The sequence below is a fragment of the Anabrus simplex genome, chromosome 4 (genome assembly GCF_040414725.1).
Source record: "Anabrus simplex isolate iqAnaSimp1 chromosome 4, ASM4041472v1, whole genome shotgun sequence".
In the NCBI taxonomy this organism is placed as follows: Eukaryota; Metazoa; Arthropoda; class Insecta; order Orthoptera; family Tettigoniidae; genus Anabrus; species Anabrus simplex.
In genome coordinates this window covers 214,244,303-214,259,253 of record NC_090268.1, presented here as the reverse complement: position 1 = coordinate 214,259,253, position 14,951 = coordinate 214,244,303, and the positions used below count along the sequence as shown (strand labels likewise).

At 39.6% G+C, this 14,951-nt stretch overlaps 1 protein-coding gene and 1 long non-coding RNA gene across 4 annotated transcripts in view; one reads left to right on the top strand and one right to left on the bottom strand.

Annotated features, from left to right (window-relative positions):
• The window catches only part of LOC136872576 (uncharacterized), a 317,281-nt gene that overhangs the window by 30,993 nt on the left and 271,337 nt on the right, over positions 1-14,951 (bottom strand). For both annotated transcript variants that reach the window (XR_010859955.2, XR_010859954.2), the window contains one exon: positions 2,611-2,781. This is a non-coding gene — a long non-coding RNA (uncharacterized lncRNA). The remainder of the gene's footprint in view (positions 1-2,610; positions 2,782-14,951) is intronic.
• The window catches only part of LOC136871773 (tRNA (uracil-5-)-methyltransferase homolog B), a 58,138-nt gene continuing 52,030 nt past the window's right edge, over positions 8,844-14,951 (top strand). For both annotated transcript variants that reach the window (XM_067145348.2, XM_067145347.2), the window contains exons 1-2: positions 8,844-8,993; positions 9,284-9,593. In XM_067145348.2, coding sequence (XP_067001449.2) covers positions 9,327-9,593 — 267 coding nt within the window. In that variant the 5' untranslated portion in view covers positions 8,844-8,993; positions 9,284-9,326. The remainder of the gene's footprint in view (positions 8,994-9,283; positions 9,594-14,951) is intronic.

Sequence of the window (14,951 nt, the reverse complement as noted above, 5' to 3'; positions counted from 1 at the left end):
AAAGTACAATTGGAGACTACCAAGCAGGATTTAGGAAGGGAAGAGGATGCATAGAACAGATATTTATACTGAAACAACTGATAGAACATAGGGCCTTAAAGAACAAAAAAACGGTGGTAACCTTTGTAGATTTCACTAAGGCATATGACTCCATCGACAGACAAACTCTTGGAAGAATCCTGAAGAACAGAGGATTAGATGGCACTACACATGAACTCATAATGGAAATTCTATCAGACACAAAGGCAAGGGTGAGATTCAGAGGAGTACTCTCTGAAGAATTTGATATCAACACTGGTGTAAAACAAGGAGATGGATTATCACCAATGTTGTTCAACATAGCTCTGGATGAAGTCATCAGACAGTGGAGAACAATGAATGAGACAATGGGAATACCAAAGACGCATGTTGGGGACAAAAAGGACAATAGGGCCCAAGTAGATTGTCTAGCCTTTGCGGACGACATAGTTATAGTAAGTGAGACAGAAGAAGATGCAAAGACACAACTCAACAACTTAAGCAATATAGCCGGAAGGGTAGGACTGAGGATCGCCTACAACAAGACAAAGACATTGAATACCACTGAGGATTGGACAACACCGGAAGGCACCGTGCAGAACGTGGACAAATTCAAGTACCTAGGAGAATTTATAACAGGAAGGAATAGGAGCAATGAAGGAATAACAGAGAGGATAAAAAAGATGCGATCAGCCTTCTGTATGACCAGAGATATATACAATAAAAAGAATATATCTACGGACGCAAAGATCAGACATTACAAGGCAACGGTGAGAAATGCTGTATTATATGCTGCTGAGACTATAGCACTAGGAAGAAATGGTGCGGAACAACTAGAGAAAGAAGAGAGAAAAATATTGAGGAAAATACTAGGCTCTAAGAGAGGAGGTGAGAGATGGATGAGGAGACCCAGGGAAGAACTATACCGGAACATGAGGACAATCTCAGAAGAAATCAGACTGAAAAGAGCACGGTTTGCGGGACATGTAATCAGGATGAATATGGATAGAATGACGAAAAGAGTATGGGAAACAACAGCGAGGACATGAGGAAAGACAGGAACCAAGTGGGTAGTTGAACTCCGGAAAGATTGGTCAGAATTGGGGATCAAGGTGGAAGAAAAGGAAAATTGGAAAAGGAAGTACATACCGACTAATATGCCAGAGATCAACGATAGGGATGGATACAGGAAAAGGATTGAGAGTCACCAGTGGAGTAGACAAGAGAAGAGGATACTGAATATCTCGGAAGAAGAGCGGGAGAGAAGAAGAGAAAGGATGAAGAGGTTCTGGGAGGAGAAGAAGAAAATGCAATCCATGAAGGAGCTGTCCTTGGTCCTACAGAGGCCGTAACGCAAGAAGAAGAGGATGTTATATAAGCTGTGTGAGCTTAGCCCAGTTACCCTGTTATGGGTTCCTGGGCACACAGGAATCAGTGGAAATGAAGAAGCTGACAAACTAGCGAAACAAGGCTCAAAAAGTCCTTTCATAGGACCAGAGCCCTTCCTGGGGGTATCATTCCGATGTGTGAAACTGGTAATATCCCAGTGGACAAAACAGTCTCACTTAGACATTTGGAAGAGGTTAACCACAGCAAGGCAAGCACGTGAACTTATCGAAGGGCCCAGCCAAAGATATAAAAAGGTCCTAATAAATTTGAATAGGACCAGAATACGAATGGTAGTTGGACTGTTGACAGGCCACAATACATTACAGAGACACTTGCACATCATGAAAATTAGTCAGGATCTGATGTGTAGAAGATGCGATAGGGAGGAAGAGACCTCTGCGCATGTGTTGTGTCAGTGCGAGGCTCTTGCAAGCACTAGACATCGATATCTTGGCTCACATTTTGTGAACCTGGAAGACATCAGGAATTTCAACATTCGGACACTGGTATCCTTTATAGTAGCACTAGGGCTGGACTAGGCAAATCCGTTTAAGGGACACAAAGGGTCTTCATAGACCTACGTGTGGAGCCCTGCAAAGGCAGGGCTTACCCATTCCTTATCTATCTGTCTATCATCAGTGCTTCTATTCTCTGCCAAACCATGGATTTCTTCATGGACGGTAAATCCAGTTCTTCTAAAGGCTTGGGCGATAGTGGTTCTTATTTGATGATGTGCACAGTTTCACCGTGCTGGCAGGAACCAAGGACGTGTGTAAGTGTTTCCACCATGTTGAAGCATCTCTTACAATGACTACTGTCCATCTCAATTCATCTCAGTGATATGGGACTTCTACAATGGTCAAAATGCAGTTGTATATTTGAGAGAAGGTCTTACTAAACTAGTCGCTATCAGAAAAAGGGTAAGACAAGGATGTCCTCTTTCCCCAATTCTGTTTAATACTTTTGGTGAGCTGATGATGGTGAAAGCTCTAGAAGACATAAGACTTGGAGAAAAATACATTTGAATTATCATACAAGTAATTAAGTTTGCAGATAATGAGCTGGCAGCCCATCTATTTTGCAGAGGCAATACTATCAAGCATTGCACCAATGGTGCAGAAATATGGTATGAAAATAAATACCTCAAAAACAAAATGCATGACGTACATGAAATTCCCAAATCCTCTTTTTTTAAACACTTACCTAGGTCAGAAGATAACAGATGACAGAAGGAGCACCACAGAAGTTGAATGTTGTATTGCTAAGGCCAGAACAGCTTTTATGTACAAGAGGAGAGTACTCTCTTCCAGTCACCTGAGTCTTTCCCTCCGCCACGATATGCCACTCCAATTTAATGAGATCCATGGAAGAATGCTTCAATGAAAGAAAACATTCATGGGGAAGACATAGAAATACCTTCCTCAAACAAATTTTAAAAGACATCCAGGTGCAAAATTGATTGTCAATGAAGTAAACTGCAAATAACAAGAAGATATGGAAATCTTTTATGGCAACTGATCAGTCTTAGAACTGTAAACCAATTTTGATGATGAATTGAAGTACCAGAAAAGGATAAGTACATAAGTTCATATTACCATTTTCATCTATCAGCGATAGCTTAAAAGTAGTCCACCTAGTCCAATACTTATTACGGTACAATCTTTTTTTGTTAGCTAAGTGCATACATGTTTCAAGAACTTATTTGTTCTTTTCTTCAACAGCTGTATAGGAATGCTTGGTAGTTTATACAGCTGCTGAACAAGAGCGGAGTTCATATGATTATTATTTATTTTGTATTTTACTCCAGACCCAGACTTTTTTTTTTGTATTTAATGTTAACAAATTAGACAATCTAATCCATATCAGAAACTGAATATTACCAAGCAAGTTGGCCACGCAGTTAGGGGCCCATAGCCATGAGCTTCCATTCAGGAGATAGTGGGTTCAAACCCTACTGTCCACAGACCTGAAGGTGGTTTTTTGTGGTTTCCCATTTGCATACCAGGCAAATGCTAGGGCTGTACCTTAATTAAGGCCACGGTCGCTTCTTTCCCACTCCTAGCCCTTCCTTATCCCATCGCCACCATAAGACCTATCTGTGTGAGTGCGACATAAAACGACTTGTAGAAAACAAAACAAAAAACAACTCAATATTATCTGTGGGAGTGGTGGTATTGTTTTAAGAGGAAGTACAACTAGGCAACCATCCTCAATCAATCAATCAATCAATCAATCAATCAATCAATCAATCAATCAATCAATCAATCAATCACTACTGATCTGCATTTAGGGCAGTCACCCAGATGGCAAATTCCCTATCTGTTGTTTTCCTAGCCTTTTCCTAAATGATTGTAAAGAAATTGGAAATTTATTGAACATCTCCCTTGGTAAGTTATTCCAATTCCTAACTCCCCTTCCTATAAATGAATATTTGCCCCAATTTGTCCTCTTGAATTCCAGCTTTATCTTCATATTGTGATCTTTCCTACTTTTAAACACACCACTCAAACTTATTCATCTACTGATGTCATTCCACGCCATATCTCCACTGGCAACTTGGAACATATCACCCATTTAAGCAACTTGTCTCCTTTCTCCCAAGTCTTCCCAGCCCAAACTTTGCAACATTTTTGTAACGCTACTCTTTAGTTGGAAATCACCTAGAACGTGTAGTGTGCTTGAATGTATGTTCAATCACCATTCAAATAAGGAAGTTGCTATCTCAACATTTGCGTTTCTTACCAATAAGGAGAAGCAAGCTAAATGGATTCATGCTATACACCAAGCTCATTTTTAACCTGGTATGCCTATGTCTGTGTTGGACAACTTTCCGAATGTTTGTTTTGTTTGTTTGTCCAACCCTTGTCCCATTTCTCTATGGGGCCAGTTATGAGGTGAGATGAATCTGTCACGGCAGGTTTTTATGGCTGGATGGCCTTTCTGATGTCAACCTCATCAGAGGAGTTAATGAGATAAAATTAATGATGTGATATAGAATGGTAGGAAGGGAGAGGGTGAAAGCTGGTGCTGGCACATAATCTACTCTTGCTGAATAGCACCAAGGGGTCTGCTCAAGGCTTAACGTCTCCATTCGACGGACGAATCACACTAAACAGAGTCATATGCCCTCACTCCATATGAGCACTACGGAGAGGTTTGGAATTTAATCCAGGCTTTTGGCATGCGATCTAGTGATTAGGAATTGTATACCACTACCTCCCCTATCCTGTTGGCCAACATTCTGATTGTAAATTTTTTTTCGACCAACAGGATTCAAACTGGTTACCACGGTGTCAGACCTTTTAGACTTCAACGCCTTAATGATGATGGCCACCAGGCGGGCTTGTATTAGACATTTTTCTGAAAATCACACAATTCGAGTAGACACTGCAAAAAGACCGGACGGTTCCGTTTTAACTGTGCTTAGGGTAAAGCCAATAATAACTGGTGATGCTGTGCCAACTATATTTCCTGAGCCGCCGTTATATATGTCGTAACCAACACCCGCCAAAAAATCGCCAGAAAAAAGGAGAGAGGATATATTGCAGAATGATGAACAACCTTCAAGACATAGGGTGAAGGAGACAAGATATCAAATTGGGTAAGTTAACAAACCTAAATGTACTTGAATTTTCAACCAAAATTGATGTTGATAAGATTTTGTTTTACAAACTTCAAACCAAAGACATTCTAACTGTCAAGATATCTAATTGTAGGAATGTTTTGATAATGAAAGTTGAAGAATCTGGTCATTTCTGTGACAAGTGTGCGTGTATTCTGCAGAGTTAATGAGTGCTGTCTCCAAGATCTGTCATATTATGGGAAATATTTTTTCTAACTGTTATTCATAAATATCAATGCTATGTGCTCAAATAAATGTAAAATAATGACAACAGTTCACTTAGTGACCATCATACTATTTTTCAAATTGTTATTGAAAGCTACACATTAACTCCTACCTTGATATTTGATTCAAAGATGTATTTTCATATAGTGGAAATTGTAGGGATGTTTATTTTAATGTTTTGAAAATGAAACTTCTTCCTTCAGGCTAGCAACCCGTCGGAAGGACATTTGATTGCTTTCAAGTCTTGCAAAAGGTAAAATGTAAGACCGTAACGGGTCACATGGTCCAATACTTGGAAGGAAGATGATGATGATGATGATGAAAATAAAACTTGAAAAACCTGAACTTGAAAAACCAAATGAATGGAGAGTTGCTATAGTAGCCCCTGAGTATAAAGGAAAGGGTGATAAACATAAAGCTGAAAATTACAGGCCAGTCAGTTTGACATGCATTGCATGTAACCTTTGGGAAAGCATTCTCTCCTACGATATTAGACATGTTTGCAAAATTCATAACTAGTTCGATAGAAGGCAGTTTGGGTTTAGGAAAGATTATTCCACTGAAGCTCAACTTGTAGGATTCCAGCAAAATATAGCAGATATCCTGGATTCAGGTGGTCAAACGGACTGTATCACGATTGACCTATCTAAAGTTTTTGATAGGGTAGATCATGGGAGACTACTGGCAAAAATGAGTGCAATTGGACTTGACAAAAGAGCGACTGAATGGGTGGCTATGTATCTAGAAAACAGAACTGAGAGAATTAGAGTAGGCAAAGCTTTATCTGTCCCTGTAATAATTAAGAGGGGAATTCCTCAAGGCAGTATTGTTGGACCTTTATGTTTTCAACGATATGTGTACAGAAGTGGAATCAGAGATAAGGCTTTTTTCAGATGATGTTATTCTATACAGAGTAATAAATAAGTTACAAGATTGTGAGCAATTGCAAAATGAACTTGATAATGTTGCTAGATGGACACTAGGCAATGGTATGATGATAAACGGGGTTAAAAGTCAGGTTGTGACTTTCACAAATAGGGCAAGTCCTCTCAGTTTTAATTACTTAGTTGGTGGGGTGAAAGTTCCTTTTGTGGATTATTGTAAGTACCTAGGTGTTAATATAAGGAAAGATCTTCACTGGGGTAATAATGTAAATATGATTGGAAATAAAGGGTAAAGATCTCTGCACATGGTTATGAGGGTATTTAGGGGTTGTAGTAAGGATGAAAGGGAGAGGGCATACAAGTCTCCAGTAAGACCCCAACTAGAGTATTGTTCCAGTGTGTGGGACCCTCACCAGGATTACTTGATTCAAGAACTGGAAAAAATCCAAAGAAAAGCAGCTCAATTTGTTCTGGGCGATTTCTGACAAAAGAGTAGTGTTACAAAAATGTTGCAAAGTTTGGGCGTGGAAGATTTGGAAGAAAGGAGACGAGCTGCTCGACTAAGTGGTATATATGATATAGATGTTGAATCCCATAGGGAATCTGAAATATTTATCCCGAATGAGTAAATTTATAATACCAATATAAATGGTCCGTTATTAGACCATATCATGTGATAGCCAAGTAGGCATCAATTTTTGGTAAAGAGACAAAGTCTCTCATAGTGAATTGGCACTGCTGGTGGTTCCAAGTAGCGTACGCAGTGGTCTCCACGGTATGCACTAGCCAGCGTCTTGGTAGGTGTGCTAGGTACCAATTGATGAGCCCAACCTAGCACACGAGGGTGAAACGCTGGCAACCAGGAATGAGTTAGCTGGAAAATTTATAATGTCCAATAACGGACCATTTATATTGTTATTATAAGTGGTATGTATCAAGGGACAATGAATGATGAAGTTCGTAAATTATACTATGTGGTATGTTCCAAGCTGTCAGTGGAGAGATAGCATGGAATGACATCAGTAGATAAATAATTTTGAGTGGTGTCTTTAAATGTAGGAAAGAACACAATATGAAGATAAAGTTGGAATTCAAGAGGACAAATTGGGGTAAATATTTGTTTATATGAAGAGGAGTTAGGGATTGTAATAACTTTCCAAGGGAGATGTTCAATAAATTTCCAATTTCTTTGCAATCATTTAAGAAAAGGCTAGGAAAACAACAGATAGGGAATCTGCCACCAGGGTGACTGCCCTAAACAGAGATCAGTAGTGATTGATTGAACCTGTGACAAATGTGGGTGTGTGCTGCTGAGTTAATGAGTGTTGTGTCCACGATAGGTCATATTTAGGGAAATAGTTTTTTGACAGTTATTCATAAATAATTAACATCATGTTCTCAAACAAGCATAAACTAATGACAACTGTACAGTCCAGGTGAGTAGCCTTCAAACATTTTACAGTATGTAATACAGGGCCTACTACATTCAGTGCATTTGTTGCGTGTTCGTATGTATTTTCTTTTGATAGTGTTTCTTCAATTTTATGTGTTTATAGACTTGTTATTGCATTTCCTGTGTCGCATTATGATAAAAAGTATCGTATACATAAAAAATCTGCGGTGAATAGAGCTACCATTTTTAGGTGCTATAATCGCCGTACCCGGCTCTCAACTCCGGCCTAATGGCACGTTGTGTGAGGTGTCATTTCATTTGATTCGGCTTAGTGATTTCTTCAAGTACACGATGAAAAGAATCAAATAGAGAACATATGAAAGAGTTACTGTGTGAATTTGTTCTTTCTTTCGCAAAATATTGTGGCATATGAACGATAAAATAGTTTCAGGATTATCGAAAGAGCATTTGAAAGGATAGCGGCTTGTCAGTATTCCAAAACCACCAATGTGGAGCGGCGTCTCAAGACTTATCGGCAGCGACTGTAAAATAGTCGTAAGGAGAGCTCCACCCCAGTCGAATACATCTACTGCCCCAAATTCGTTTAGAATGAAGAGATAGAAGTCAATAATGACTTTTCAAACCCATAACGACTATACAGGCCTACTTTATTCAGAAAATATCTACCACGCAGTAGGCTACGTGTTTTAGCGTAAGTCAAAACTTGTGGCCATGACTCAACCACAAACCAGGTTGATGTTTTAAAAAGTAAAACGAGTTATGCCTTAACGAAGAGTTTTTTTGAAAAATAAAACTACATGCAAGTCCTGCTCAGACTGCGAGCTCACTGGGCAATTTATTCGCCATTACCCCGTCTCCTCCCCGCGATGCTAGTTCCTACGCAAAGAGGAAAGGGCCGACGACATCGTTCAAGGATCCAAGGTGGGGCTCTATTCAGTGACGATACAAAATAAGGCGGAAAATTAGTTAACCAAGGTATGTTGGCTTGTTGATTCTAGTTTCCCGATAAACGTCATATTTTTCATAATTATTTTAATTTCATGGTAACTTTACCATTTATTTTTAGTTTAAAATTAATAATTTTTATTCCAAGGAAATCAATAACGTTACAAATGATAGAAGTGTTTTAGATTGCCAACTATGGTACATCAAAGTGCAAATAATAGCAGTTACGTATAACGGATTAAAATATAAAATTAAATGTTGTGCAATTAGAGGCACGAATATGCCAATTTTGTGAACTTGGTGTTATTTTATATTTTGCAAATGAAAGGAATTATAGTACACAATATATGACAACGTTGGTAGCCTTGCTGGAAGTTGTTCTTCTCCCAGAGTTCCGTCCGGTTTTCCAAGCTTGCAGCCATCTCTCGTTCACTCATCCCGCCATTCCGCCATTGGTGTTGCCAGGATTTGGGAACAAGCGATTATCATTGATTTGGTAAGTCAACTGCTTTTAATCCTGTTCTGTTATTTGAAGAAATGTATTGTGACGTATTTTTCTCTTGATTGTATTATTAACTTTGTTTAATATTCTGTAATGTGGTAGATAGTCGTATTTTGAATAGATGGTCAATATTTTGTTGCCGGCGTTGCTCCGGCTAAGTAAATGATCGCTGTCAGATAATCGTTGAAGTATTCCAGTCTTCTTGTGTTTGTTAGTTTTACTGAATTGGAGGTCTTACTTCCTTTGCAGTCAATTTTTATTAATTTATATTAATCTTTTGTTAGGAATTTCACTTGGTTAACGTGTATTGAAGAGCATTAATCCAAGATGGCTACAGAAGCTCAAACGGAGATTAAACCCGAAGCTATGGAAGTTGATGGCGATGCTACTGAGAAAGTAGTAGTGAAAGAGGAGAAACCCTCTGAAGCTGACGATTCCAAAAATGAATCAATGGATTCAAAAATGGATGAAAGTACTAAAGAGGATGAAAAATCGGAAGAACCGAAAGTAAATGGAGAGGAAAAAGCCACTTCCAAGGCGACAGGCTTGTTCAAAGTTAAAGTTAATAACCTGCCGAGATTTTATCCATTGGGGGTAAGTTTTCATGCCATTTCATATATTTTGTTTATTTGTTGGGTATGATTTTCTATACCTTGTTATGAGATAGTGGGCAATGTTTGAATGGTATTCAGAAGTTTAAATATGTGTATGCTCTTTATTATTTCTATTGTATCATGGGATATCACTATTGTTTTTCCTCATGTGTTGGCCTTGTAAAAGCCTTGCTAAGATGACTAATTTTACTGTTTTTCAGCTTCTGAATCTACATCGTAGTTTTAAGAAAAAGATTCACTGAATATTTTGCTCTTGGCGGTTTTATTTGAAACAAGCTAGTTGTATAATGTACATGAATTAATGTGCAAGAATGATGCAATATTCTTATAACTAATTCAAGTAGATGCATTTGTTGTGTTTATAAAGGCTGGTTTATGTGGGTGGAGTAGCGAGTAGAGTAGCTACGTTTACCACTGTCTGGTAGAGTTGGCACTCGTATTGTTCATTCGGGAGTACTCATACAGTAGAGTAGTAGCACCGTGCCAAGATGTATGCACATCGTAAGGAAGTGTTTAGACATTTGCAAGCATATTAATGCAAGAGGTTAGTGAAGCGTTATAAGAAGCAAATGAGGAAAGAAGGGAATGGGTAACAGGCTAGCTTCTTAGGAGAGATACGGGGCATCAACATTAATTCTGAGATAATTTGCGACAGAGTATACAGAAGAATACAGAAAGTGTATGAGGTTGATGCCTGATAACTTTATCAGACATTGCTAGATGCTATAACACCGCAAATTCAAAGACACGGCACAGCAAAGAGAGATGCAATAACAGAGTTGAGGTTTCTCTGAAGTTCTTGGCCACTGGTAATACCCATCAGTACACTAAATCGTGCTGGCGTAGGCCTAATTTGTAGTAGCTTCTTAGCCATAAATTCCCCAATTGTTTTTTTTTTTTTTTGTTTGTTCGTTGCTTGTACGACTCGGCTGAATGGTGAGCGTACTGGCCTTCGGTTCGGAGGGTCCCGGGTTTGATTCCCGGCCGGGTTGGGGATTTTAACGTTCATTGGTTAATTCCATTAGCCCGGAGGCTGGGTGTTTGTGCTGTCTCCAATATCCTTGCAATTCCCGCACCACACATATAGGATTTTCTGTTCTGATGGCGGGCAGCCTACATGCTGTCAGGGGAAGTGGGGTGCGGGTAGTATGTCGCTGCCAGATCGCCCGGCGGTGACGCTGAGAACTACTTGGTCTCCCGGGGAGTTTGCCGCGCTCGCTTCGCTCTCCAGACTGCTGTTGCAGAGCAGCCTTGCAGTGTGCGTGTGGGTATTACAAAGAGCTTGCCTGATAAGTTTAAGAATAATTCTTGTTTTATGAGTAATTCTTGCCGCGTCCTTTCCTGCATTCTTCAATTGGTGTGTGATGTGATGTTAGTTTGTTTCTATTTGCATTGCTCTGTTGTATGTAACTGCACTATATATATTATAATGGCAAAGAGGAAGGATAAAAGGAGCCCGGGTAGAAAAAGGATCAGCAATGTTCATGAATATTTTCAAAAGGAAGCAGAAAATCACGAGTGTGTATAAAGTGCACCAGTGTGTGTGTGTGTGTGTGTGTGTGTGTGTGTGTGTCAGAAGCTTGTCAGGTTAGTACGTGAACTGTTCAGCGTATAAGTAAAGGAAGGTAATGACATTACCTACCCAGTCATCTGGTTCCATCTCATTTCAATCACTGCACAAACAAATCAAAAGGAACTGTGAAACACAGGCAGTCTATGGATTCCATAAAGATGTATTAACAACTCTCCTCAGTTACGGTATTATGTAAAGGGTGAATATCCGACACTGAACAAATGTGTTGTGTAACTGTACTTTTGAACAAATTAATTTTTGGTCTATTGTCAATGCACTTTTTATATGCATTATTAATCCTTACCACTCGTCTGTCGAGCGAGGCTCGACATCACAACATTAGAGTTCCAGCCGCATGTCGGGGGAGACCCGACATGACATTTCATTGCCCACTGCTTGTCTGCCTCCCTTAGCTGACAAAATACATGATGATATACTGTACTGCCATCATTTGGTTCCGCGTGGAACTTTGTTGATTCGAGATACTGTTTGACAGTCAATCAAAAATCTATTATTTAGATGACAGTGTAGCTGTCAGCTGTCCACTCATGCACACGAAAGCTCAAGCGATAGTAAACAAACATGGTCGCCATGTGCTCTTCTAGTCATGTCGTATGTCAGACAACACACGAAACCACAGTATTTCTGCACCTCTGCTCCTAATGAATATATCTAACAGCATTTCACGATGCCTAAAAGTGAACTAACGAGGGTTGGTTTGTGAACTGTAACCGAACATGTGTAGCCCGCGCAGTCAAACAGCTTTTCGGTGCAATTAGTGAGAAACTTGAGTGCGAGTGTCTCAACGTAGTTCACAGGCCACACCTACCAATCTCCAGAGCCAGAGCGCCAAGCAGCTGCTGCCAGATTATGTGAGCTGTTGTTGAGGTTGGCCGAAGTTTTCCTATTTTGATCACAAAAGGGAATCGAGTAGCGTTAACGCCTGTAAAGAGCGCTATGTTCACATACTATATACCGTATAATGCAAAGAATATCCCCACATCTCCCGTATATTCCCTCGCTTGAGCAGACAGTTGCATATAGTCGCTTTTCCATTTCATATTGCACTTAAGAGCGACAAATTGCCTAGAGCTTTAACCTGGTGTGATTCAGTTCTCGTATAGCACAATTGGTAACGCAGCTACAAAATCGTGAACATCTATACGCAACATAATTTTGGAATGTTAGCGACGTCTATATTAACATTAAGAAAACTTTCCAACTAAAGTTCATATTATAGCAGTAGTAATGTTATTTCATGCAAATATGATGATACCCTAGTAATTTGAGATAAAGGTCTCTAATGAAATGATCATATGGAAATATTTGTTAAAAGAATACGTTTATTTCTTACATTTTACAAAAAAAACTTCATACAAAAGATAAATGGTGAATTATAGCCAGTATGAACCCTCCTGTAACAGACTTTTTAATTTTCAATTTATATTTTAGCTGGAATGGTAAATTTTCTCACTTCGCGAGTCCATTGCTTAATGTATAGACAAGAAAAGTGTTCCACCGATCAATACTTATTTATTGTGAATTCATTATTCGAGGCTTATTGATCTTTATAAGTTCATAAAGTTCAGTCTTCAACATTTTTTTCCGTAAGTTGTGCTCTGAATGGATTATTACATTCACAGTAAATAAGCATTGATGGGTGGAACACTTTTCTTGTCTATACATTGAATCCAAACAATACGGAAAATGAAACTTATAAATAATAATCCATTGCTTAATGTCATAGAAACGCGGCACTCGTATACCAGTTATGGTACTTTATTCAAATCCTGAATAACAAGAACTTATCACAAGAATTCTGTTGCCTCGCAAAAACACGTCACAAAAGATATCATGTTTATAGAGCTCATAATGTAAAGAGCTAAGGCCGGAGTTAAATTCATCCTCACTGCTGCTGTTAGTCACATTAATTGTTAGGCGCTCAGTTTGTTTTCAAAAGGCTGTCCGACTGTATATATTTCCTCAATCTCTCTGACATGACGGCATACTGAACCCCGCTCTTCCGCACCAATTTCAGAAAATCTCTGAACGCAAAGATTTTGGCGAGCCTACAGAAAGGAGCACTCACGGTTTAGTAACACGAGCGACCGCTAGGTGGCGCAAGTCAGTTCACTGTCGCACTGGTAACCCTGAGAGGGAGCACCGAGAGGAACGACAATGCTGCCAACTGTTGGTTTGATATGGCTATACTTTTTTCTTGCCGTGCGGACAGTATGTGGCAGTGGTTGGTAGCAAATTCTCGGCCTCATCCTAGGTGTCAGTGACGTCATCCTCTTCGTTCCGTGAACTAAGGCTCTACCATGAACCAATCACCGTTATAAGCAATGGAGTATGGCATCTAAAACAGTATTTCTTATTATAAAAGTAAATGTACTGCTAGGGACTGGCAGGTTGGTCCCTGGCAAGCGTATTGAACACCTCTCTCTTCCTCGATCATTACAAGGTAAAATGGGAAGCATTTCAAGTAACATTCTATGTAATAATCTTTGAGTTTCCCTTTCTATATTTTTACTGAGATTTCTATCATCCAGCTTGAAGGTTGTTTTTCTGTGCCACCCATTGTTTCACATCACCCCAGATTTTTTTGTTGCTGTTCAAATCTGGATAAGCCTGCATGCGAAGAACAGTGTGCCTGTATTCATGTAAAAGACTGTTCAGAATATAGCTCTTAGTTCGAGGCTTATTGATGTTTATAAGTTCATAAAGTTCAGTCGTCAGCATATCATTTCCGTAAGGTATGTTGTGCTCTGTTAGCCAGTTCTGAATTTCCTGTTTGCGAGCGTTAGAAGTAGGGCATTTATCATACTAAATGTTGTGATAGGATGCATTGTCTATAACAAGAACAGATTTTGGTGGAAAGTTTGGCAGAAGCATTTCTTTCACCCATTTCATGTAGTTCGTGGCATTCATTTCTCAATGGTAATCGCCAGATGTCTGATTTGGTTTAAATATTAAGAGGGCATTCGGAATAAAACCCAGCTCATAGCCTGCATGAACAATAAGGCGCTTTCCTTTCGATATCGGCGATTTAAGACCCTCTGTAGGAGATGTGTCACACCAAGCCTTCGGTGTTGTGTGGGAGCTGTTAATGTAGGTTTTATCACTGTAAACTATTGGGCGACCCTCCTGACGATAACTAGTAACAGAACGCAAAAATGTGATTCGAGCACTTCAAATAGCATTACGCTCAGTCAGCAAACACCTGTTAGTTTCTACCCTTTTCTTTGAAAATTTTTCGCAAACTACTGCATTGGCCCCTTTTTTAGTTTTGCCAACACGGATTTCAGTCGGAATTTCTTTCTCAGTTATATAAAATTCATTGATTGTCCTTCGAACAACGCACATCTCGATCATCTAATCTGGCGCGTGGACACTTTTTTCTTGTTTTGCGAGGTGTATTGAACGATGCCAATGTTCCTGCCTGGACCTGTAGCAGTCGTTTCCTCACGGACTTCACGGTGCACACACACGAGTTGCAGCTCACACGCTCGTGCACTTTTTTGGCTGGAATAATAAATTTGTTTTAATCGGCTTTTCTGCATGAACTGTAACACGTTGGACACTATTTCTCGACCCTGATAGTTTTGAAAGGACGGGAGGCATATTATCACTATTTCGCCCAGGTCAAGTCGCAACTCAAAGTGCACTGTTAGGGAGACGTGTTATCGCCAAGCTTGCTTTATGAACTACTGCGTACCCAGCCGCGCGCACCTCTGATCCAGGTAAGGTGTGCCGTGGGAGATG